Below are 27,072 nucleotides of genomic sequence, written 5' to 3' on the forward strand. Positions count from 1 at the left end.
TTTTCTGAAAAAATGTTTTATTTCAGTTCTACTTTTAAAATAATACTACATTTATTTCTAATTGTATGATCAAATTCACTTCATGTATATGTACACATATGCTTTGGTGTGCAGCTAATATAATCCATATGCTTTACGGTAATCAAAACCAATAACAAGAAAGTCCATAAATGTGCAAATATTCCTATGACGTTTCTTGTATTCAGGATGCTCACAATCATCATATAAATATATAAACTATTGCAGTGAACTTTCTTCATTACAATCAATTTAGCTTCTCCATATGCGTCTTGGCAGACCTATAAAATAAAATCCAAAGGAGATTCATTTGCATTTTTGGAGGAAATACATGGGAATTCTAAAGGGCAATATATTCTTATGCATAGAGACAAACATCATGATTCACATAAAACCATCACAAGCTCCTGCTGTGTGGGGGAAGAAAATCTACAGATCAGCCTTGTACTGAAAGAGGATAAAGAGGATCCTATTAAAGATGCGTAACTCAACCAACACACTTGTATGTTGGTACAGTCCCACAAGACCATACCTACCCATTTCTCAATATGGATGAGAAATGCACATAGTGGTTTTTTATTTGTTTGTTTGTTTCTTGATGTGTTACTGGTCACATTTATTGCGCTTGCCCATCCCTGGATTGGGGCCAATGAGACCTGTAGACCAAACCCCCACTGAGTCATTTTCCTTTATGCTTTCATTGGATTGTTCCATTGGATTGTTTGCTGTGATATTGTGTGGACTTAGCTAGACATGGTGGGTGGTGGGGTAGCAGGGGAGGAAAATATGTTTATTCACATGCCAGCCCTATTCATTTTTAAAGCTGTCTCTAATTTTTGCATCAAAGGGAGACATGGGTGGGGAGCTAGACCATGAGACCATAATTTTCTGGATTCGGCCCGTGGCCCATCTGGTCCAGATGCCTATGGGAAGACTAGAAACAGGACCAAAGTGCAACATCTGTAGATAGCTTTGGTGGATCAGACATACTATCTTCAATTATTATCTTCAATTTTTGTCCTAACTATGCTCCAAGGAGTTCACGGGTGAGGGGACATAGTTTTCTCACCCCACCCCTATTAATCCTCATAACATCTTGAGAGGTAGGTTAAGCTGAGAAAGGTAAGCTGGCCCAAGATCACCAAAACTAACTTCACGGCTGCATCGCAAATTGAACCTGGGTCTCTGTGGTCCTAGTCTGATACCATGTTTGCTACCTGAGGGGGCAAGGAAAAGATGGCACTCACCCATCCCATGACAGTTGGATCTTATTACAACAATGGTGGAGAGACCGAATCCTACAGCACACCAGAGTTTAGCTTAGGGGCCCTATATGAGCTCATGTGACACACACAGCACTGTCCCCCAACATTTTCTTGCCACTCCTCACCAACCAGCACCTGTCAATTCAGGCAGCTGGCTCACTCTCCCCAATGGTACGGCTGGCCTTGATCATGCTGTATTTTTTATATGATTGTGATATGCAATTTATATCCTTCCCTTCCTATCAAAAGGAGCCCAGGATGGCAAATGCACAAACAACAAACCAATTAAAACACCTAAGAACATCTACCGTAGAAAAAAAATCTTATGGCTGTAGGCTGCTGTTGATAAGGAAGGCAAAAGAACATATGAAACTTCTAAAGTTTTGCTCGAGATATTCTGAGTACACAAGTGTACTTGCATTCCAGTCTGAGTAATTACACTCTGCCTACACAAATTCTCCCTGCAGTTTCGTTTGGAAATGTTCCTTCGCTGTTCCTCTCCTAAAGAGTGAGCTTTGCAACTGTGGGTGGATGAAATGACACTGAAACCGGCAAGAGCTTGTCCTCAGTTTTAAGTGCACAGTGCCTATTAGCTCAATACTGTAGAACATTATGTGCCCCAAAGAGCCAGTAAACTCTTTTGATAATAATTAATGCAAAACGTTGCCAGCGCAGAGTGTAGTGTGTGCTATATATAAAATATAAACAACACAGGGTGCATCTATGAATAAACATTTTGTGTTGTTTAATAGGCTTAAGAGTGCAATCCTATCACGATGTTCTCATCCTATTGAATTCAATGGTAATTACTCCCAGTTAAGTATGAATAGGATCAAAGTGCAAATAAGTTGCAGTCTATTGGTCAAAGAATCTTAATCTGGGAAACAGATCATTATGCTGAGTTATTTCTATACTAAGTAAATGTAGAAATATCTATATTCTCTTCCCTTTGGAAGAGAATGTGGGCCACTTTTAAATTTCCACTAGTTAAGTTCTAGGTATGAGGCTTTGTATCTCTATCACCATCACAATTTACAAATGGCAGCATCAAGTCTTGATATCATCTTGATAAATATCCAGAACTTCAGGTTCAGTTAGATTATCTATAATAACCATATATCTGAGGGTTTCCTTTCATGATTTCATTAATACATAACAGCATACCAGCAAACTGATGCCCCAAAATACACTTTGACAAAACAAAAGCTTTTCTCATTTTTTCATTACAGTATCAGAGTATTGTTGGGTGGTATGCTGTAATTATATCAATCCAGAGCCTCAAAACTGAACCAGAAAAAAAACATACAGGGAAGTCTGTGAATCCAGCCTCATGGCCTGAGATATATGCCACATGTGTATGTATGTTTTATATATTACATATGTTTTATGTGTAACATTTCTGCCCGGACACTGAGGTCCAGTGCCGAGGGCCTTCTGGCGGTTCCCTCGCTACGAGAAGCCAAGTTACAGGGAACCAGGCAGAGGGCCTTTTCGGTAGTGGCACCCACCCTGTGGAATGCCCTCCCACCAGAGGTCAGAGAACAAAAATTACCAGACCTTTAGAAGGCATCTCAGGCCAGCCCTTTTTAGGGAAGCTTTTAATGTTTGATGGATTTCTGTATTTTAATATTTTGTTGGAAGTCGCCCAGAGTGGCTGCGGGAACCCGGCCAGATGGGCAGGGTATAAATAAATGAATAAATTATTATTATTATTATTATTATTATTATTATTATTATTATACTGTACTTATTACCTTTGCTTGGTTGCTATGCCTTGTGTCATGTAAGCGTCCCATGTCAAGGCAGCAGCCTTGCTCCCAGCAATATTTGAGTCATTTCCATTGTCCAATATTAGAATCATTTCCACTGCCTGTTGGAGGGTTCCTAATTTGCCCATGAGGCCAGGTCCTCAAAAAACCCCTCACCTGTCAATCAGATGACATCACTTCAATGGGTGGGTGACATCAGCTGAGGGTTCAATTATGTGTTGACTGTGGCCGCTGGCTCCATGGAAGAAACTGGTGCACACAGCCAATGTTGCAGGGTTTAATTCTTGCTCAGGGTAAATACTGCTCAGTTTGGCTGTGCAAGCCAGTTCCACACAGATAACTAGCACATGCAGCCAATGCAGCATGTAGTCCTGGCAATGTTCCCCCAGAAATACACAATGTCATATCCTTTTAAGAAAGTATGACTCTTCTGAAACATAGAGATCACAGACTTGTAGAGTTGGGAGGGACCCTGAGGAGCATCTAGTCCAACCCTCTGCAATGCAGGAATAGGCAGCTGTTCGATCCATATGGGGATCGAACCATGCTCTAACCAACTGAGCTCAAGTACTGTATATTAATTTGTCAGTGGGGATTTAAAAACAATAACAGGGCAGTATTCTTCAGCTATTGCTGAAATCTGCTTTCCTTAAAAGAAAAGCATATACATTGGAGTTTAATGTTCTCTTTAAAAATATATGTGCAGATTTGAAACTTCCATCTGCCGCACCTCATTTGAGAAGCCACGTATAATGAAACCAACAATGCTGGGAATCTCAAGCAAAGGGGTAGATTACTTCCAGGCTAGATGTCTTGGCTGGCTGTGTCTATCATGTAATTAAACACTGACTTAAGATTCATACACACAAAGGGAGATGGTGGAAGTTGTATTAGCAGTGCTTAGTATGCCACTTTCAAGCGCTTTGTCCTTGCGACCTCACTCACGACCTTTACATGCAATTACATGGCTGGGATTAGGCTAAGGTTCTTTAAATATTTCCAGCGGAGAGCAAGCAATTGTGTGCTGTATGCCCAAAGAGGCATGAAATGTTTCCCACTCAACAAGAATCTAAGCCAGAGACCATGTGATGTTTACTCCTCGGCTAAACCCATTTATAGACACATTACTCACCACTGTCCCAGTTAGCATACATGCCCCATTATTATTATTTTAAAAAAAGTTCTGTTGCCCTTTATACTGTTTGGAGAAAGGCAAAGGGATGAGGCATTGCTGAATTATACTATTAAAAATCCCTCTGAATCTCACCCTGTGGGTTATGGGTAAGATGCATGCGCTTGCATGATATAGCGCATGGCATTAACTGTTAATAATCTGTTATTCAGACCATGTCAGTGAATGAAAAAAGAAGATAGGAGGTTTAACAGAAGAAATGTGGAAGGAATGACTTTCCTTAGACATTGAGAAATATTTCGTTCTCAAAACACTAAAGCAGACAAACGAAGTTTTTGGAAAAGAGAAATGAACAAAGCAATCCTATATAGGTGAAACACAAAAGTTCATGAAGCTTTGTAGGCTGCAGATAGAACTGGTGCCAAATGTTTGCATTATGAACGAGAGCCGAAAAAAGTTCATCAAACTGTGTATTTCTTTCAGGCCCTATCCCTAGAAAGGAGCTTCCTGGACTCCACTCAGAATCCATCTAATGTGAGCTTGCATTCTTGCCACCATTCCTTTCCATATAGACATGGATTTCAACAGGACCTACATGAGACTGCAACCACTGCTGTTCAGCTGGCAAGGAATGTTTTCCTTTGTGGGAAGGTAAAGTGAAATTCTTTTCAGCCAGCAGCACCAGGTGAGACCACCTTCCTGAGTAAATTAATACCGCCAGCAACCGCAGTCAGAATGAAAAAGCAAGAGGCACTGCTGCAAATCAAAAGTTCTGCAGCGATACTTGATAGGTGTATTTTTAAAGCCACAGTTGCCGGTAAGTGCTTACAAGGGGGGGAAATAGAAAAATGAACATTTGGCAGGATGAGGCTCAGTCTTCCCTGATTGATCAACAGCCATCCGTAGTTTTTAAATGTCTAATTCTATAGGCAACTTTTAACGAGGCTGTGTAAGTATGGACACTCTCCACTCTCCAGTTGGTAGAAATGCAATGTGAAGAGTGTCAGGCTTGTTCCATTTTCTCAGCCTTCAGCAAGCACTTGCAATTATGAATCCTTTAGCTTTCTTTTTGGTCCCTGCTGTTGCTAAGTAACAGAAGTATGTAGACCAATGCCGAAAAGGGAAAGGCATTTCCCTCTCCTGTTGCTGCAGCAAACTGCCCTACATTGCAGTAAAAAAGAAAAAGGAAAAAAAGAGGAGAGAATAAATTGCAAAATGTTGTATGAAAGTCCTCTTTTTCAGCTTTGGCTCTTGGAATCATAGGGTTGGGAAGAGACCTCAAAGTACTCTATTCCAACCCCATGCAGAAGAAAATCTACCTGCTGCAAACTTTGGTAACAGTTACTTTGATAGTGATATTAATTAAAACTTCAAGGCAGTTTTTCCATTTACATTGTTGATCTAACTGGACATAGTTTTGTTCATGCAAATGCTACTGTTTCGGGCCATGGTGTAACTGGACAGATTCTACATATTAAATAATAATAATAATAATAATAATAATAATAATAATAATAATTTATTTATTTATACCCCGCCCATCTGGCTGAGTTTCCCCAGCCACTCTGGGCGGCTCCCAATCGAGTGTTAAAAACAATACAGCATTAAATATTAAAAACTTCCCTAAACATGGCTGCCTTCAGATATTTTCTAAAAATAGGATAGCTGCTTATTTCCTTGACATTCCTTGACCAATTTCCATCAACTAATCCTAAATCTTGGAGCATACAGTCATACCTCGGTTTAAGTACGATTCGGTTTGAGTATTTTCAGTTTAAGTACTCCGCAGACCCTTCTGGAACGGATTAATCCACTTTCCACTACTTTCAGTGGGAAAATTCGCTTCAGGTTAAGTACAGACTTCCAGAACCAATTGTGTACTTAACCGAGATACCACTGTAATCCTTTAAAGCTATCATAGATTCATAGAATTGTAGAGCTGGAGATGCTCTTCAAATGCTGCTTGTGTAAAGGTGTTGCCATAATAGATGAAACTGAGAGACCACACTGTGTGTGTGTGTGTGTGTGTGTGTGTGTGTGTGTGTGTGAGAGAGAGAGAGAGAGAGAGAGAGAGAGAGAGAGAGAGAGAGAGAGAGAGAGAGATTTGGTTTTAGCTCATTGGAAAAGAAGATAATCTTCCTTATTGATACTATCATTGGTGGTCAATGGAAGATGTGAGTAAACTCACTATAGTATGTTATGTCAGGTCCCCACTTCATATTGAGAATGATGCTAAATGTTTTAGTTGAGTGCACTGAAAATTTGTTACAGTGATGATAATTCCAAGGGTGACCATAATGTACAGCCCAGCTCTTACAGCCTATATAAAAATGGGGACACTTTCAAGGAGCCAATGAAAGGATGTAGCTCAATGCTCTCTCTCTCTCTCTCTCTCTCTCTCTCTCTCTCTCTCTCTCTCTCTCACACACACACACACACACACACACACACACACACACACACACACACTTCCAGCAGCCCAGAAACAGGAACTCAGAAATGGTTTGAATGTTACTAACACTGCCCAGTTTTCTGGGAGTAAGCTCCATTGAATGATGGAGCTTCCTTCTGAGTAAACACACATAGAATTGTGCTGGCTTGTAGGTTATCAGTGAGAGATAAACAATTCAGTGACTTCACATTCATGCTGCCGATTACTTTCTGAGAAGTGCTAGTAAATATGTCAGCTCTAACCGATGTCACTTCAGAATGAAGTAAAGTGTACATATCATGACGCGAGCCTCCGATTGGCTGGTCTCCCAGTGCTGATTATGTTATATGTAATATCAAACAAACACTGGACATGGCAACTCTTGGGTTGCTGGCAGGTGATTATGTTTTCCTGAAAGTTTTATTTAATGATGGATTGACCTCAGGGTGCCTCCATATTTGGCTGTCAAATAAGAGTTGCAATATCAGAAGGTGCAAAAATTACAGGAAGTATTAAACAGGGAGCATCAGGCAAGCTCCAGAAAGTATTTTCAAGTCCCCTGTGAGAGTCCACAAAGTGATTTTTTAAAAAATCCAATTTTTATGCCTTTGTTTAATTGTGGTAAATAAACTATGTGGTTTTTTTTAATGAGAGACAATTGTATTCCATTCACACACTGCAAAGGATTTTAAAAAATCCTGAGGGTGAGCTATAGACAGATGCTATTCCTTTGCACCACTGCAATTTAATATTAGGATAGGCAGTTACCGGTATGTTTATAGTTGAGATTTTGAATAAGGCCTCCAGACACGAAGGGCAGAGCTGTGATCCATCACAGTTCAGCCGCAAAGGAGCAACTTTTTGATGAGGCACCTTCAGCTTTCAGCAACTGACAGAATGGTGCAATTCAACGAGAAGGGTTATTTAACTTAGATACTATGGTTTTTGTTTTGTTTTTCTATCTGCCCCAAATCCCAAACTATTCTGAGAACAAGAAATAGCCAAGAAAAGCAGTGTTACTCCTGCTGTTGAATAAGAGATAAGAACATTTTGTGAATTTACATTATTAGTAAAAAGCGAAAGGGGGGGGGAGAGAACAGGAAGGAAATATGTTTCTGGTTGTCAGGGAAACCCAGAAGGCCAAATTATGAAAAGAGCTGAACAGTTTCCATAGTTTTGATACTTAAATGAGAAAATGACTAGATTCATTTCCCCAAATGAGGTTCCTAGAAGGAGGCAGAGATGAAGAGAGATGCATTAAGGCTGTCGTGGCTAAATAGAACTAAAAATGACAAACTTTGAATAAAAAGGTCCAAACGAAAGTGACATCTAAAGGTTCTGGTCATGCAAAGCTCAGTAGAACCAACCGCAAGGAAGCTTTTATACTATATTTAATAATTAGATCTTGAGTGCCTCCTTGAGGAACCAACAAGTCCTGCAGATCAGAACAGCTTCTGCTGTGCTTAAAGAAACATTTCCAGGGTAGGTTTACTGATCATTAGTCCTGATTTGTTTGCAGGAAAATTAGATGAAGTTGGATATTTAAATGAGAATTTATTCCGATCTGTTTGCATGGATATTAAGTTATTTCACACATTCAACTGCATGTTCCCTGGGGGAAGTAGGTTGGTTGTGCAAGACCTCATAATCAACTATAACTGTGCAACCTGAATTTGCCAGTATGTGACTCAATCCCACCTGACAATCAGACAGCATGGAAGCACCCTGGGTCAAGGAAAGAAACCACAACGATGCTTCCAGTGTATCCTGGCCACTAGCTCAAGCTCAAATTGGTTACAAAGGAAACACATCTTCTTCCAACGCATGACCTAGCGGTTGCCCTGTCTACAATATTGCTTTCCTTTGGAAGAGAGGCAATTCCATGAGGAATTCATGCTGCAGGTATGCTTTCAATGAATATAAAAGGGTCTAAATCTGTGTGTACCACCAGTTACACAGGATGAAAGGATACCATTTCTGGGACTAGGTGGATACACGTTTTGGAAAAGCCATGCAAGGCTCTCAGCAAATAGGACTCAGCTGAAAGAGTCCATGTGAAGACAGTGATTTTGACAGGACAATAAAAAAATTCCTTCAGTAGCACCTTAAAGACCAACTAAGTTTTTATTTTGGTATGAGCTTTCGTGTGCATGCACACTTCTTCAGATACCTTTGACAGGACAGTTTCTCCAGCTATTATAGATGCAATACTAGCATGAATTAATACGTGTGCAGTCTTCAAAAGAACATACCCGTAAGAATCTGCCTGATACCGTCAGTTCCTTTGCTCTATCAACTTAGGCAGCTCTCTAGGATTTCTTCCCACTTCGACCCCACCCCACCCCACCCCACACTACATGGGCACCCAACCCTCTGAAGAGGTTTCTCGGAGTTGCAGTGGAAATAAAGGACTGCAAGGAAGTCCCCTTCCACAAGCTTCCACTCCTGGTTCTCAGAATCCAAGCCACTCATTCCATTGCTTAGACTTGCATCCATGTGGGCTGCATTTCCTTTGATGACCTGCCTGCCCATGAGGACTGAAATCATGTCAGTTCCTATATATTCCTTTCCCCTGACAAGCGGGAGCTCCATTGCTGTTGGGGTTGCTGTTTCCACCCTTTTATGTTTGTACGCAGGGGGGGGGGGAGAGAGAAAGCTCATTCTCACTGAGCACTTTTGGAACCAGGGTTGTAGCTATTACAAAGTGCAGATGTAGGCAAGCCACTCTCTCCCTGGTCTGTTTGTCTGAAGAAGAAGCAAGAGCTTTTCCTCCTAAGTGCACTTACATTATTATTGTTTGTGCTATATGAACAGTTTCGTATGGCCGAGCTTGGCATAATAGCAATTTGGAACGAAGTTTCCTCCTAGGCAGCAAATGGCATAAAGAACAAACACAACTCAAAGCTTCAGGCCTGCTTTTACATATTACTGGGGGAATAAACAGGCCTTTTCAAAGCCAAAGAAAGGTTAACATCCTCTCCCCACCCCACACGAAAGCAATTAGGTGTTCAACTCTTTCCAGGCCTGAATTGTTATCTTCAGATTTAGCCATCAATGTCTGACAATGACAACTGGCAAAGGCATACTGGTGCCAGTGTGGTGGACAGGGGTGGCGCTGTGGTCTAAACCACTGAGCCTCTTGGGCTTGCTGATCAGAAGGTCGGCGGTTCGAATCCCTGTGACGGGGTGAGCTCCCATTGCTCTGTCCCAGCTCCTGCCAACCTAGCAGTTCAAAAGCACACCAGTGCAAGTAGATAAATGGGTACCACTGTGGCAGGAAGGTAAACGGTGTTTCCGTGTGCTCTGGCTTCCGTCACGGTGTTCTGTTGCGTCAGAAGCAGTTTAGTCAAGCTGGCCACATGACCCGGAAAGCTGTCTGTGGACAAACACCAGCTCCCTCGGCCTGAAGTTAGCGCTGCAACCCCATAGTCACCTTTGACTGGATTTATCCATCCAGGGGTCCTTTACCTTTTACCTTTTTACCTAGCAGCTATAGTCCTGGACCAGAATATATGAGAACAAGGTTCAAATCCCCACTTTGAAGGGTGACCTTGGGCCAGTCACTGCCTCTCAGCCTAACCTACCTCACAGGGTTGCTATGGGGATTAAATGTCTTGGTGGTGTGTAAGTAGCTGCATTAACCTGCACTGGCATTCTGATTTTAATACTGCTAGGGGATATGTCCTAACAGCTCTATTTTGGGTTTGTTTGTTTTTCTGTAGGCAATGCTCTAGCAAAGCAGCGTTCAGCTGGATGAACTCTCCGCTCACTAGCTGGTGAGCAGATGGTTTAATACTGCTCCTTGCAGGAGTCTGCTTCTCCAGAGCATTCCTTGCAGGGGAAGGTGCTGCTGAAGCAGCACCAAGCAGGATTAAACTCTCTACTCACCAGGGTTCAGTCCTGCTTTCTGACAAAGCAACACCCAGCATGGCTGGACCATTCTTCTCCACTCATCAGCTGGTATTACCCCCTGACAGACTAAGATTGGTGTGCAGGATGGAAGTTGCCCGCCCCTGATTTACTGGAATAAGTCCAATTGACTTTGCAGTGCTAAATAAATCACACACACACGGTGTAATATCTGTGCTATTTTTCTAGAAAAAGAGACGCTGGAACTCACCCTCATTCTTACCTGAGAGGTGCCGGAACTGAGTTCCGGCTGAAAAAAACTCTGCTTTTAATATTATTTTTATGCTTTAATAGTTGTTACCTACCCTGGTACCTTAGGGTGAAAGGCGGGAAATAAATTGTGATGGTAATAATAACCATGATGTTGAACACACTGCTGTTAAAAATGTGAATGTTTTAGTGGGTAAATGGTTGGACAATACATGATATATAGATCAGCAGATCTAATTCTGGGATGAAAATAAGGCCTTGCTCATCTATCTATCTATCTATCTATCTATCTATCTATCTATCTATCTATCTATCTATCTATCTATCTGCTGAAGTATAGATAGACATGTCCAGGCCTATGGCAACAGCCCAGGCTATGGGAGGCAAAGTATCTCAGACCCTCAGGAGAGTTCTGTGGTCTCATGGGCAACAACAGAGGGCTTACAATTATCACTCCAGCAAAAAAAGCTGAAGTGAAAACATACTCAAAGTATAAAGGTTTAAAAAGCATTATACTGAAGTAATAACTTAGCCTGCTCTTGAGTACAGGACTGTGAACACATAATTAGGTAGTCTCCTATCAAGTGACATGAGGAAAAATTACAAAAGGGAGTGATGGAAGACAAAGTGTGTGAGAAATAAATTAGCTTGATTACCAGGTTGGAGCTGTGATATTCGAGATCACTTTGTCAGCTTAATTGGCTACAATTTATGCAGCTCTATCAAACCTAACTAAGGCATTAATAGGGGAAGAGGTGTACTCCACGTCCTTAGAAACAATTAGCCCTTGTCTTTCATGAAGGTATTTGGAAGACTCTCTGTGCTGGAAAGCGTGTGCAATTTGTAAGGTTAATTATTTGCATTATTTATTATTACCTTTTCTTGGCAGTGCTTGTTGCCTAATACCTTGAGCACAATTTTTGTGGCTCAAACAGATTGCACAATGCCCATGTACAGAGAATTAGCTGTTCTGTATAATATTCTCAGCCAGAAGTCTCTAATTATGTTCTCCTTGAAGTTTCCTGTACATTGTGCTTTCCTCCCCGTCAAGTTTTCCCCCAAAACAAAGCCAAGAAAGGATTGATCCTTTAATTGTAGCAATAGGGGCCTCACATCAATGGTGCATGACCCTGTGGTAACCTTACAGGAGCTGTGGATCTAAGCTCTGGCTTGCCATCTACAAGGCACCTTAAATGAACCCCTCCATGTGAGAAACAACAGTGGTGGGAAGCTCAGCTGCGCTTATTAGTATTAAATCTGTATACCGCCCTTCATCTGAAGATCACAGGGCGGTTCACAGCATAAAAATGCAATACAGTGGTACCTCGGTTTACAAACACAATTGGTTTGGAAGTCTGTACTTAACCTGAAGCGAACTTTCCCATTGAAAGTAATGGAAAGTGGATTAATCCATTCCAGACGGTCCGTGGAGTACTCAACCTGAAGCGTACTTAACCTGAAGCGAATTTTCCCATTGAAAGTAGTGAAAAGTGGATTAAACTGTTCCAGACGGGTCCGCAGAGTACTCAGCCTGAAGCGTACTTAACCAGAAGCGAACTTTCCCATTGAAAGTAATGGAAAGTGGATCAATCCGTTCCAGACAGGTCCGCGGAGTACTTAAATTGAAAATACTCAAACCGAGGCGTACTTAAACCGAGGTATGACTGTATGAGAACACAAAAGACATAATAAAACAAGAAGAAGAAAAAGACAAACCAATAACTCCCCTCCCACAAACACAAAGAAGGAGGGGCCATTTACCAAAATAGGAAAAGGCAAGGCAGACACCATAACAAGCAAATCCAATGAGCTGAAGCAAAAGGTTTTTATCCTCCCCTGTTACAAATGAGAAGGGGGGGGCAGGGGACGGACATTTTTTAATGTTTTACCCAGGCTACCCAATTTTCAATGGGTACATTGGGTACTATCCCACAGTGATATTTTGGATAATAAAGGTGCAGGCTTTATGCTATGGCTGTTTGCCTGGACTGGAGCATGGGCTGTATTCTACAAGATAGAAAAGAGGGGAAGGATTGGGACAGAGCTATCGGCATTTGTTTATTTAGGCAAATAGCGATTTATTTGTAGGTTCCCCCCCCCTCTAGTGCTCTTATACAACATGAATGTGGCGCCACCATCCTGCACACTGTAGGTGCCTCTATGTGAGAGCCCCATTAATCTGTAAGTGTGCTCCTCTTCTTCCTGAGAGGGGTTTTAAAAAAGCTGTACTTCACTTGCAGACTATATGGAAACAAGGCATTATCTGTTTTTGTACCAATTAACAACTTATTTTTGGTTGATCAAAGCCTATTGTTTCTAATTTTAAAGTGAAAGCATAATTGTTCCACCTACATTTTGCCTCTCTGCGTATTATAATTTGAATAATAGAAGAATAATTGCAGTGCTAATCGAGTGTAATATAGCCTGTGCATTTTTATGAACAAATTGAGGTCGTATAGAAATTAGCTTCTAAATATTTTAGAAGTGACCTGCTACTGCATTAGGATTGGATTTCCAAAATTTTCCTTTGGTTTACAGAGCAATAAAAATGCCATCAGTAGCATTATTTCTTGGCTTGGGTTCCTTCATGTGCAAAATCCCTATTCAAGGGATATTTTTTTGGTCAGAATTAAGAGGGTACTTTGGGAAAACTTCACAGACAGTGACCTGACCCCAAAAGGAGTACTCATGCTCCTGCCACTCAGTCTCATCTCTGTCCAAAACAGGATAAATGTCGTAGTTTGGAATAATTTATCTGATTCTTAAGCATATTTCAATCAAGGGTAATTTCCACAAGATGACATTTCTTTTTATGCAGGGTTCTCAACTCCATCTCACCATATTGATCATTCTAACCAGAGCAAAGTTCACTATATTTCATTGTAGCTTAGGTAAAAAAAGGGTAAGGTAAAGGACCCCTGGACATACCTTTTCATTCTTGTTACTACTGTTCAGCTCTTGGGACAAATTTCAGCTCACTCTTTACATTCTGGATCTCTGACAGGTTTACAGCTGGGCCAGGTAATTTCTTGGCTCCTGGGAGCACCTTTTTCTTTTCCTCTTCTGAAGGAGTTGGAAGGCTCTGCAGACAAAAAAAACACCCAGCTACCTCAAACTAATACACTGGGGGATGTTTCCATTTTCACAATGACCCAGTTCACATGCAATGCTAAGCCAAACCAAGGTTGTTCTTGGCTTACAGCTCAAAGTTTGTCTGGAATGAGACCAACTGGGATCCCTGGGTTGGGGCAAATCCGCTCCATGCTAAATTAAACCATGGTTATACACACACATACCATAAGCCAACAAATTATATTTTTAAAACCTCCCAGCTTTAGCCCTGTGTAGTGCTGCAGCATAAGGACTGAGGGGGGAGTGCAGTGGGTGTGATCTCTTCTCCGGGAACCCACATGTTCATGCATCTGCACAGTGCTATTTTTTTTAAAAAAAAAAGGGGCCGGAACTCACCATGAACAACACCCTTGTTCTTTTATAATGGCAACAGCACCCACTTGAGAGGTGCTGGAATTGCATTCTGAAAAAAAGCCCTGCATCTGCGCCAAGCCATGATTTGCCTTGGCATTACGTGCAAACTAAGCCGTTATGTGACAGATCCAGTAAAGTGCACAGAAGATACTAGATCTGACATGATCTAATGTCAGCCTGCTGAAGACTGTAAGGAAAGCTCTGCCACATCTTCCAGATGATCTACCTAACCTGGTAACCACATCACTTTTGAGAAGCTATAGAAACACTGTGGAACTTTAAATCTCTGGCGTTGACTGATTACTTCTGGTCATTCAGTGTTTAGGCGCCTATTCATGTAGCATTTTATGCTTCTCCTCCAGAGCCTGCCTCCCTATGAGTCAGACTGAGGCAGCTGCCTCAGGTGGCAGAATCTCATGGCATGGCACCCACTCTCCCCTGCTGCTACCACTGGAGAAGCGAGAAGGCAAGTTTCTGAGGTGGGTGTGTGACTTGGCTTCTTCATTGCACTTTTAAAGGACCACAAACAAGTTTGGAAAAAGAACACTCAAGGCCCTCTTCTCTTAGTTGTGGGATAGGATGGATTATTTATCACAAGCTTTATAATATTTTGTGCAGATGCCCCTTTCATTGTTACTAGTGGGTCTTCAACCATACAGCATCTCACAGGAATGAACAGAGCCAAATTAAGCGGTGAATATTTTTAAACTGTTTTAAAAATGTTCTAATTGCACGACATTTTGAAAGTGGACCTTTCCAGATAATTATTTATTTCTTCAAGTGATTTGAAATATAGATTTGTGTTGGGGCTACTGGCACATTTATGGGACCTAAAATTAAGCACAGCTAATGCTGCAAATAGATCACAGTAAATATTGCAATATCTGTTCTAAAATAACCTGTCTCCTTGCATCTTTTCAGATTTAAGAGGAACAATTTTGCTCCTGCAATACAACGTTTTCATAGGATTGGATTGAGGGAAACAGCTAAGTGCATGGGCAACATAATTCTGCATTATAACATGTAGGTGACCTATTTATTTTTATTTTAATATGTATGTCCCCCCTTTTAACTATGTAGATCTCAAATTGGTGAGTTTAGACCAAAGCAGCTGCTTAAAATTGTTCCTTGAAATATGGTTCCACTTTGCAACTGGAAAAGTAGAGCCATGGACTGTGTGATGGCTGTGCCGCAGTCTGCAAAGTTTCTAGTCCAGAAGTTCCTTATAAAACTACTATTTAATTTCAGAAGTTCATGAAGCATAGCTGCATATCTCAAATTTTCTTTCAGTACGTCCCATGCATCTGAAATTGAATTTGGCTTCAGGTTTATAGAGTCAATTAGCTGTCTGGTTGTGGTAAATTACTGCATGCTAGCAGATCTGTAGATGAACAGACTGTGTTCTCAGCTGAAATGTTCACACCTCCTACACAATTTCCTTGCTTCTTGCCCTTTCACTCATTTTCCAGCTATATCCAAATATCTGCCTACATTTCAACCCACTGAAACCCACATGTATACTCCAAGCACTCAAATTACATAACCCATTTTTGGATATTCATAAAGCTCCTTTTGATATCTAAACTTAGGATCTAGGCCCCTTTTTTAAGAGCACATCTTTCTTTCTACTCCCTTCCTCTCCCCATTATACTATTACTACTATACTAGTACTAACACCATCCCAATACAATGAATGGTGAAAAGCCTTGAGCTGCGAGCAGCTGGTACTAACCACAAAGCAAACATGATAGGGGATAGAGGAAGACATCCATATGAATGGTGGGAGTTGTAGAGATATTTGTACATTGGTACCTTGACATCCGAACGACTCGACTTCCGAAGGTTTCGACTTCTGATGTCGACAAACCCGGAAGTTTTTTCGCCGCACACGCGTTCTGTGCCTGTGCAGAAGCGGTGCGTGCAGTCGGCGCATGCACAGAAGCACAAAATTGCACTTCGCGCAAGCACAAAACGGGCGCATCGACAAACGAAGACTTCGACTTATGAAGAGCGCCGCGGAACAGATCGCCTTCGTAAGTCGAGGTACCACTGTATAGGGTTCATCCAGGGCAGGAGAGTTAGACGTGCCTCCCATATGCACTGTGGCCCTGTTGCAAAGTAGGACTCCTTGCAGTTGCTTTTAGAAGCCAAACATTAGGAAATGCAATCATGCAACACCCATCTAACTGTAGTGGTGTTTCCAGATTGCTCAGGATCTCTGTTTCTTGCATTTGGAACACAATACCCACCATTAGTTTGGAACCGGAATTATGTTGCACCCATACACTGACCCCAAAATACAACCAGCCATTGTGTGTATTAACTAATTGTACTTGAATAGAACCGATTTATACCGACTGATCATTATATAGCTTCTTAAAACAATGAGAAATGAACTAGGCTAGCAGATGAAGACATGTATTGCTCTTACCTCATCAGCTTCAGTAAATTCTTTTCTTTTTGGTGGCTGACCTGCTCCAGGTAAAAGGGCTCCCATTGGGATGTTGATATTAGCCTGGAAGTTAGAGATCATATCAGTATAGTATCAGGATAACATCATCGTCATTTTATTTATATGCCGCCTTTCCGTAGTTAAAACAACGCTCAAGGCGGCTTACAACATGACACGATTTACATAATTACAAACATAACAGAAGTCATAAACAATAAAAAACACATCAAAAAGTACATAACCAAATGGAAAACAATTTCCACGTAAATCATAAGATCTAAAATTAAAGATACAACAATAATACAGTGGTGCCTCGCTAGACGAATTTAATTTGTTCCACGGGTCTTTTCTTATAACAAAAATTTCATCTAGCGAATCCCATAGGAATGCATTGAAATTTTTTTTTGCCCATAGGAACGCATTAATTGAATTTCAATGCATTCCTATGGGAAACCGCGATTCGCTAGACGAATTTTTCATAAAACGCATTCGTCTAGCGAGGCAACCTCCGCTAGAAAAAACCTTTCGTTAAGTGGAAATTTCGTTAAGCAGGGCATTAGTTAAGCGAGGCACCACTGTACCAATAACAGCAACAGCTCTCTCAACCCCCCCCCCCAATAAACAATACTCCAGTCCAAGAATCTGTTCAACAGCTTCAGCTTTTGTAGCTTGAGTCCGTCAGCACTCCACTCTCCCAGGCCAGATGGGAAAGGGCCAGCAAGGCAGGGTGCAGGTCTTCCAGGGCTCACAGCCAAGGTGGTCTCATTTAAAACAACACAGATACAAATTAAAAACAATTTAAAAGCAGCTGCAGTCCTTGTGAAGCCTGTCGGGCCCTGCCCCAAGCCAGGTGGAAAGAGGCAAGGGCAGAGTCCTTCAGGCCCTCAGCAGGCAATCCTCCTTGTTCCCTACTTGATGTGGTGGGCTTACAAGGACAGGTTTTTTGCATAGTACAAAATCTGCTCTTGTTGGAGAACTGCTGTAAATATCAGTCCAGAGATACGCACGTCAGCCTGCCATTTGTCCCCTGTTGTGTCTTTTGCCCCTTCATTATTCTGGTAACGTTCTTTGCAAATTCCACTGGAACTGATTCTCCCTGAAGGTGGGTTTGCCGTCCATCCAAGTTCAGCTGTGGCTGTCCGAGTATCCTTTATGGTTTCAGGCCACTGGATGCTATCGTTCCTCCATAGGCTTTGCACTTACAAGCTGCATGACATGCAAAAACTCAGAAGGTATTTTTTTCCCATCACGTTGCCACTGTGCTGAGTCAAGCTGCACCTGCTGAGGACATTAGAGGATGTTGCAGGGGCAGCTGACAGTGGCAGTGTTGCAGGGGCAGAGCCAGGGGAGGGGGGCACATCATCAGAACCAGAGGTGTCCCCGTCTCCACAGACACAGCAGCCTCTGAGGCAGCAGGAACAGGAATATACGGTCTCCATACATGGTACTTCTAATAGCAGTAAGAGAATGAATTACTATATTCCAAGACTGGCACAGCTATTAGGCAGGGTGAGGCCACTGCCTCAGGTAGCAGAAGCCTCCAAGATGGTGTGTTTGCATTTCTTTGCTTTCAGGCAGCCTTCTGAGGGCAAGTCCACTTTTGTTAGCAAGCTCCAGTTAGTGTCCTCTGGGCTGTGTAGGCCTAATAGAAGGCTTGCAACTGGGCCTCATTCATGTGGAAGCGCAGCTGGACTGAACCCCAGGTTTCATGTGGAAGCAATTCAGTTTAGGTGTTACCAAAAAAGATGGAATGCATCACCCAAAAGCAGACAGAAGAGGGCACCAGTTCGCATGACATTTGCCTGTGCTGGTTTTATAGGTATAGATGCAAATTTGCATATCTGTAGTGCAATACATATCACCATAGCAGTCTACTGTCCGGGTGCCAACTGCTGATGGGCAACCTTGAGCCCCTGCTTTTCCTTCTTATGGTTCTTTATATTTAAACTGGACTTGGACCAAATGAACTTTTGTGTTCAATGGGACTTACTCCTATACAAGACTTTAGTGCTCATTTTTTGTTTGCCACATTCACTCTTGGCCAAGTGTCTGGGAGTGGTGGAGGAATGGGTGCATGCCAGTCAGGGCATTTTTTCAGCCGGAATTCGCCAGAAGTCTGTTCTGCCACCTTTCAGGTGGGCGCCATTGGCATTATAAGAGAACAAGGGTGGGATTCATGGTGAGTTCCGGCATCTTTTTCTAGAAAAATAGCACTGATGCCGGTCATGCGTGTAGCCACTTCTCACACAAACTCTGCCATGCATGTGGACACAGACCCTTTCTGTTATGTACTGAGCTGAATCCTAGAACAATAGGATTCAGAATCAGCGGGAGCTACCCAATCCAACTCCAGGTGGAAGTGAATCCGCAACCTGATTGGCCTGCTGGAGCAGCCAATCAGGCGGCTGGCAGAAGTGAATCTGCTACCTGATTGGCCTGTAGGAGCAGCCAATCAGGCTGCAGGCAGAAGTCAATCCACAATATAATTGGCCCACAGGTGTAGCCCTGAAGTAGCCAATCACGCAAGGCCCATTGTGTAAATAATGTATATAAGCAGATGGTTTTGGGAAAAGAGCCATTCGTCTTCTCTTCTTCTCCTTGATGAATATGAGCTGAATAAAGAGCATGAAATTCACTCTCGACTCCGAGTATATTTCACTTTCCTTAGCTGTGTCAGCAACCCTTGGAGCATAGGAATGCATTGAACTCAGTGGGACTAGACATGTATAGGGTTGCACTGTCCATTTAGCTGTAAAGTTAAAGAGATCTGTGACACACTGACGCACACACATAGACACACTTTGTATAATATATAATTTTGCTTTCAAGGCTCATGGCTTAAAAGAAAATATTTTTGCTATGTGTAACTGTGGTAAAATAAACTCACATTTCTCTAGAAGGTTAATTGGGAATCCTTGGTGGATAATTCCCTTTAATGGGAAATAAGGAGGCTGTAAACCACATTAAGTTCACAATGCTGAGTTAAACTCCCTGTTTAATGGACTTAAACCATTTGTTTCAATGCATATGAGTGAATTGTTTATTAGAGCTTATTTAAAACTACATAATAATGCCTTGTCATTTATCAAAAGGTAGATTCCCTATGCTTATAGAATGCAGTGCAAATGAAACCATTTGAAAATGCTAAAATAAATGTAACTACTGCATAATTGCTTTCGACTTCATATATTAAAATGAAAAGGCTCCCTTTGTTTCATTGACTGATGTTTGTGTACTGCAATCTATAAATAAAAGTTATTTTCCCCAGAGATTGGTAGACATTTTTCTGCTTGCTTTCAAGAGAGAGGCAATCATCTTGCTCATTTAAATCTTCGCAATGTATACCTTTTTTGTTTGCCTAGCCACCATAAAAAAAAATCATTGTGATAGAAAATTAATACTATATAAATCCATTTACTACCAGGAAACAAATATTTCCTGTCTTCAGAACCAATAAAAAGCTGCAGCTAAAGTAATTTCATGCCTCTGATAGTACTGCTGCATACCAAATTCATAGGCTGCAATTCAGAAGGTTGTGAATGGAAAATTCCTTCACTACTCCACATGTGGATGGGCAAACCTTGTGCAGCTAATATGCACAGTTGTGTAAAATAGGATTATAAAAGTCAGAGAAAATGGATAAATCAAACATCATTAGCTGTACTGCCGGATAGGTTTTTAATGGATATTTTATTTGTATTTGTTTAAAAACCAGTAAAAAATTGTTTCGTTTTGTTTTTAAAAGTCAATCAGACAAGGGAGGAAAAAGAGATTTTGAGCATGGATCTGTGGAATCCCCTCACAGTCCTAAGAAACAAATGCAGACATTCTGTTATAAACCATGGATTGCCAATTGTAGGGCTGGAGCTTCAAAAGATGATATGTGAGTAGACACCATGATTTTGCATTACAACTATCATAAACCCAACCATTGGCCTAATTTGGATGGTTATATCTGGGCTTTATATGCAGCTGATTCTCCGCCTCCCCCCCCCTCCGCCCCCCTTTGTGACATGTAGCCATCAAACACTGGTCTTCCATTAATCCATCTGAACTGGAAAACTATGGTTGTGCGGTTTGGAACGATCCAGAATCAAACAAGAAAGTGTAGTTAACTGGAGACTTGCAGGTTAAATGACTGAGGAGCGATAAGGCTATGTGTCCAGATGAAAGGCTTGTGCATATCTTGGTTAAATGAGCCAAGATATGATCATCCAGATAAAGCCATAGCAGTTCTGCAAACTCTAGAAATTAATATTATTTGATAAAACAATACAAGGTATTTACCCACACCTTTGTATTCATGATAGCACTAGTGAGCACATTAATATATTGAGTACATCTCATTGACTACAACTGTGAACACTTAAAAGGGTTGTTCGGCTTGAAAACATTGGCTTGGAGTCTTGGACACAGTGTGGGAGGTGGTGCAAGTCTGCAAGGAAAAGAGGCAATTGGCAAAAGTCACCTTCCTTTCCTTCCTCCAGTGAGAGCCTCTGCTGGACCTTGGGCCCCTCTTGTGTTTGGAAGTAGGCCTATTAGGAACATAATGGATACTCCGGATGCAACCCAGTGTAAGCAAATGAAGGCATACTGAGAACCTGGTTGTCCAAGAGACTATATATATATATATATATATATATATATATATATATATATATTGTAAGTATGCATAGGACAAACTTATACATCATCTTAAAAAGCAGAGACATCACCTTGCCGATAAAGGTCTGTATAGTTAAAGATATGGTTTTCCCAGTAGTGATGTATGGAAGTGAGAGCTGGACCATAAAGAAGGCTGATCGCCGAAGAATTGATGCTTTTGAATTATGGTGCTGGAGGAGACTCTTGAGAGTCCCATGGACTGCAAGAAGATCAAACCTATCCATTCTTAAGGAAATCAGCCCTGAGTGCTCACTGGAAGGTCAGATCGTGAAGCTGAGGCTCCAGTACTTTGGCCACCTCATGAGACGAGAAGACTCCCTGGAAAAGACCCTGATGTTGGGAAAGATGGAGGGCACAAGGAGAAGGGGATGACAGAGGATGAGATGGTTGGACAGTGTTCTCAAAGCTACGAACATGAGTTTGACCAAACTGCGGGAGGCAGTGGAAGACAGGAGTGCCTGGTGTGCTCTGGTCCATGGGGTCACGAAGAGTCGGACACGACTAAACGACTAAACAACAACAACAACTTGCATAGGACTTTAGCTATTTTTATACTTGTCAAATTCTTTTCTTTCTTTCTTTTTTAAAAAATAATCTTGGCTTAGATTAAAAGATGCCAGTAATGGAAAGTGAATTTTGCTGGACAATTAGAAGTAAGCAACACACAAACATAGGCATATATGTGATGTTTGTGCAGTTAAATGCTTTTAGATGATGTCCAAAAAACCCTCCAGCTTCTTCATCATGCTTTGTGGGAAATGCTATAGAAGCTGATAATGGAATATATAAAACCATGGAAAAGACGGGATCAAAATTCATTTACTTGCATGACAAGCAAGTTTTAAATAATTCCAAGTTAGCGCTGAAGCGCCAAACAAACGGATGTTTTGTTTTCAATCAAAATACTTCTTATTTACTACTAGTAGTAACATAAAATATTATCTCTTACCTGAATGCTTCTAACATTCGAAGCTGGCTGTTTTGACATTTTAAAGGAAGAGATTTATCCCTGAAAGCAAAATAAGTATGATTACTAATAAAACAAAACTTTTTTACGAGCAACAATGCCTTGATTAACTACAATTTAGCCCACGTTTCTTCTTGATAGGTATTCATTCATCAGTCCAGATTGTCTTTCGGGCTTAGTTTCAGAGTTACTTAGATACAACCATAGAATGCTGCAAAGGAGTAAGAACACCTGAGCTTCCCTTGTTAATTTTTCATAGGCAGAAAGAGTAAGATCGCTTTCCCAACACAATAGTAAATGAGAAGTTAGCTTTTCCATCAAACGGCACATATTCATGGGAGAGCTACTTATTAATATGTTCGCTTCAAGTTACGCAATCAAGAATTGCTTATATTGAAAACCTGGCTTTTGTTGATAAAAAATTAATTTGCCCCATATAAAACTTGCAAAGGCATTATAAATTCCTTTAACTTCTTCTCTAAAGTAAAAGGCAACTGCAGCCTGAACCTGTAAACAAACTACTTGAAGGCCCATTAATATGGGTTGTTGAGAGAGGAAAAATGAAAATTTAAAACTGCAGCAGACGTAACATTCCATGTGGTCCACACTCTCTTTCCAGTTTGTCTTCTCTGTCTAAACATGGCACTGCCTACATATGGCTTTCCAGGGGCAGTTCTTTAAACTTGTAAAGCTCTTAAATGGAATATTAACTTTGGGGTGAAAATAAAGTAACAAAAACAATGTGAAGGCAGAGCAAAGCCCCTATAGAGATGCCTCATGGAGTTGTGGAGAACGTCTGACAGAGACAATCTTTCTTCCCTGCCCGTTTCTGCTGACCTCATTATTGCCAGAGAAATCAGGACAACAGAATGCTGAAGAGTAAAAATAGACAAACTTCTTGGGCTACGTTCTCTCTTCCCCTTTCCCCTTTGGTACAACTGTTGGCTATCAGACATTCAAGAATCAAAATATAACGGCAGACTGCAGCAACTTTATATTTGACTACACATGTACAGGAGCATATGCTGTCACAAGTTCAACAACTCTGGGTTTTGTTTTTAAAAAGCTCAACAATTTGGGGGTCTTCCTAAAAAAAAAAAAGCTCAACCCTACAAGCTGATAGTGCTGTCATGTTGCACGGATATTCCTCACGTTGCACCAGGACTTCTGGAACCCAGGCAGATATGCAATATTTCACCAGGGTATCCACCAAGGGGAGCAGGGGTAGACGCTGTCTTCCTCCTACAATAGCATCCATACAGAAATATCAGAAAAGAAAAAGTTTTTCCTGCACAAGACCTTCCAGGCACCCTTTGGAGCCATGAAGGCTACAATTCCATATACGGAACACATTTACCTGGGAGTCAGCTCCACAGCTGTCCGTGAAGTGTTCTGCAGCATGGAGATGAACACAGGAGAGGAGAATCTGGTGTCCGCCACAAGTTGCTGAACACCTACTCCCACCAAAACCTGCCAGCGCTGCTGATAGGGATGATGGGAGTTGCAGTTCAGGAGCTTGGGGGGGGGTCATAGTTTCCCTGTCCCTGATGTATAGGATTGTGCTGACAGTACAAGAGATTATATACAGAGGGAGTTGCTGTAGAAAGGAGCTGAAGTATCTCCCTCTGCATCTTACTGAGGTTTGCACTACTTCATGGCCCCCATAAATCCAGACGATCTGGCACAGGATACCAAGGAGCAATGCCTCCAGTCTTCCTCCTCTACCCCTTTCCTAACATCCATGCAACAAAATGGGAGCAAGCGATCAAACTCAACTAATTACACTCCTCAATGCTTTCCTAAGTATTCGGCTAACTGGTGTTAAAATATCCAATATTTAAATACAATTTTTAGCTGAAAACCTGGATACTACTAAATCTTTCAGGCATTCAAACATTTAGTTCACGGCTTACCTCTACCACATGTTGAAGGCAATGCCGCAGTTGTTTCTTTTTGGAACTATTTAGCACTTGACTTCATTGTGCGAATGTCCCTATGATTCCTGAACAGGCGCAAGGGATAGGAAGGAATAAAACTCAAAGAAGTGGTGATCTTCTCTGCCTGATCTAAAAATAAGTCCCGAGAGAGGGTGCCAAAGGACACGCAGCTGTTTGCACCGACCAAGTTCTTCGGTTTGCTTTAAAGGAGCTGATCCTGAGGCACTTCCATAATTTACGTCTTTCATAACACTACCCTAGATTTATTTGAAGAGGAACTAGGAATGTCATCCTTTGACTCCCTGCTGTACGCATGAAACTGGCACAAGTGTTATAAACAGAAAGCTCTGCTGTGTTGAAGACCTAGATAGAAATTACACCGCTGGGAGCCCAGCATGTACTGAAAGCAGAAGAAAAGTCCATGCTGAAACTTTACTGCTCGCCATGCAGTTGCACCCCATCAAGTTCATTGTAACTGCTTGCCTTATGGCAATTCTTATCAAATCCTTATGATCTCATACAGTGATCTTATAACTGTTATAACTTGGCTGTTATTACTTTGCTGGTACTTGCAACAGCATCAACAAACATCGGGTAAATTAAAATATTTCAAGCAGACAACAATAAATAAATGGTTGCACTTGTAATAGCAGCCTGTGTAAGCATACTGATCTGGTTTACAGAGATAAAACTTTACAGAAAAGGCAGTTAATTCATTCATTCATCTCCTAGCAATATATGAAAGTGTTTTCCCAAGTCAACCTTTCACTTTTTCAAACAGCAACCCCTCCCCACATTAGCTTTTATTATGTACTTGGTTATTTATATAAGAAACACTCCAACCTGTCAGGAGAGTAGATGCAAACACCTCCTTTCGATGCTGAGCTGAGATCTTCCCTGGAATCCTTTAGAGGTGGCTGGAATTGATGAAGCCCTTTGTGCCTGTGTACAAACTACCAAGAGCACTTCTAGGGCTGGAGCAGTGCTGAGTTTAGAAGCCAAGTGTAAAAGAGAATTCCTGTCATAGCTTACACTTGTTCTTCCTAAATATAGAGTCGGATTCATCCTGTAACTTCATTCCCTCATGGCTAAAATCGGGGCTCAAGTGTCAAGCAGGAAAGAGTTAGCAAACTCACCGTCAGGACATATTTTGCTCTCACTTTCTCAATGTGGAATTTATGATTGTTTTTATTTAAAACAAACAAACAGATTTTTGCTGTTTTGCCTAAAGAGTAGTAAAAGTTCCCAAACTATTTAAGGCAGAGAGCAAGAAAGACATGCAACACTTCCTTTTGGTTTTCACGTAAAGTTGTCCTCAAGCTACTCAAATGTGGTTTGGTGACCACAAAGTTAGAGGCCAGTTGTGCAGGGGCATTTTCAGTGATATTTCAAAATAGATGTTTGCTAGTATAACTGCTCTGTTTCACTAAGTGCTGAGTCCAAATGTTCAGTGATTACAATTTTTGTGTTTTGTCTACTGATTCAAGCCTCAATCTAATAAAATTCGGCCCCCAACTTATTTGTCTTGGTAAATGTTTCCCCACTCGCACAGAGATGTAACAAAACAAACACATTTATTAAATTACTAAGAAGGGAAATGGGAAAAAAGAAACATATCCTTTGGTAACCTTGAGCAGTGATGTTCCAGAAGTCCAAAGAACCAGGTCTAGCTGCACATTTGAAAATTTATTTACTTACAGGGTACAGTTGTTGCAAAATGTTCTAGTCACCCTCTTTCTGAGGTGACCTCCAAGTTGAGAACATTGTTCTTGGCAGAATGCCACTGGAACAGCACATAGAGCTTACTCCTCATTGATGAGCTGAGGCCATGGAGGCTGGATGATATTACAATATTTTCTAATGCTTAGAGTGTAGGCAATGGGGTGAATCCAAAATGTAAAACTTCAGCAAAAGTGTATAAAACAAAGCACAGCAAACAATTGCAGGTAGACCTCTAATCAGTAACATTTATCATCCTCATCATCTTCATCCTTTCTATTTAAAGACCCCGTACTCTCTGGAGATCTTGAAGTTTTGAAGGTATGCGAGTCTTAGGTCTGTGGATAGTAGAGAAGTTAAAGGAATGTGGACTGACTTAAAAGGTAAAGAAGCAACATATGAGTTGTTGTAGTTCTGTTCTGCCTATGCTACATATATAAAGGATTTGTCAAATTCACAGATAAAATGTGCATCAATAGATATTAACTACAGTAGTGGAAAGGAATCTCTGTGTTTACAGGCACTATGTCACTGAGTACCAAATGCTGGGAGATAAACAGGAAATAGCTGTCCTCTTCATCCATCTAATCTCTCAAATGTTCCTGCTGCAGGACACAAAATTCTGGTCTATCAATCAAGGCAATCATGGTGTTATATAAATTGTAGCAGTTGATTGAAAAGGTCAACAGATGCATCATCAGTAGTTGTTTGTTGTGTCCATACTAACTCTGGTGAACAAACATAGCACTTCGTCTTGGTCTGTTGTTACATAACACAACTACAAGTTTGTCTTGTGAGATAAACTTTTGTGAATTTTTATTACAATAAACTCTATATCATCATCATCACGTTTTAATATATAGACAAGGAAATATTATGTGCAGGTAATAGTCAGTGTTTCTTTGCTGGGGGTACTCAAGGGTATGCAGTACTGTCAAAAAACACACACACCCCATGTTAAAAGTGTGGCACACTGTAACAACTTCATGTTGAGTACCAGACCTTTATTTCTTTTCTTTATTTCTTTTCTTTTTCTTCTTTCTTTTTTAACAAAGCACTGGTAATATCCATGGTGTGGATATTGAACTCCATATACCGTATTTTTAATAAAA

At 41.1% G+C, this 27,072-nt stretch overlaps 1 protein-coding gene and 1 long non-coding RNA gene across 4 annotated transcripts; one reads left to right on the forward strand and one right to left on the reverse strand.

The window, feature by feature from the left end:
• On the reverse strand, positions 1 to 25,243 carry SMPX (small muscle protein X-linked). 3 transcript variants are annotated; one of them, XM_035115891.2, is made up of 5 exons: positions 25,085 to 25,243; positions 22,287 to 22,346; positions 16,652 to 16,735; positions 13,663 to 13,816; positions 1 to 299 (listed from the first exon to the last, which is right to left on the reverse strand). In XM_035115891.2, exons 2-4 carry the CDS (start codon positions 22,323 to 22,325, stop codon positions 13,679 to 13,681), a joined length of 261 nt encoding a protein of 86 aa, XP_034971782.1. In that variant the 5' UTR covers positions 22,326 to 22,346; positions 25,085 to 25,243; the 3' UTR covers positions 1 to 299; positions 13,663 to 13,678. The 3 variants fall into 3 exon arrangements, with proteins under 3 accessions (XP_034971782.1, XP_060129508.1, XP_034971784.1); XM_060273525.1 differs by lacking the exon at positions 25,085 to 25,243 and adding an exon at positions 24,218 to 24,367; XM_035115893.2 differs by lacking the exon at positions 25,085 to 25,243 and adding an exon at positions 23,662 to 23,745.
• LOC132591984 (uncharacterized) lies at positions 14,350 to 20,549 on the forward strand. Its single transcript, XR_009557457.1, has 3 exons — positions 14,350 to 14,699; positions 15,142 to 15,243; positions 20,418 to 20,549. It is a non-coding gene; the product is annotated as an uncharacterized LOC132591984 (long non-coding RNA).
• Positions 25,244 to 27,072: the final 1,829 nt, after the last annotated feature.

The sequence above is a fragment of the Zootoca vivipara genome, chromosome 4 (assembly GCF_963506605.1).
Source record: "Zootoca vivipara chromosome 4, rZooViv1.1, whole genome shotgun sequence".
Taxonomy (NCBI): Eukaryota; Metazoa; Chordata; class Lepidosauria; order Squamata; family Lacertidae; genus Zootoca; species Zootoca vivipara.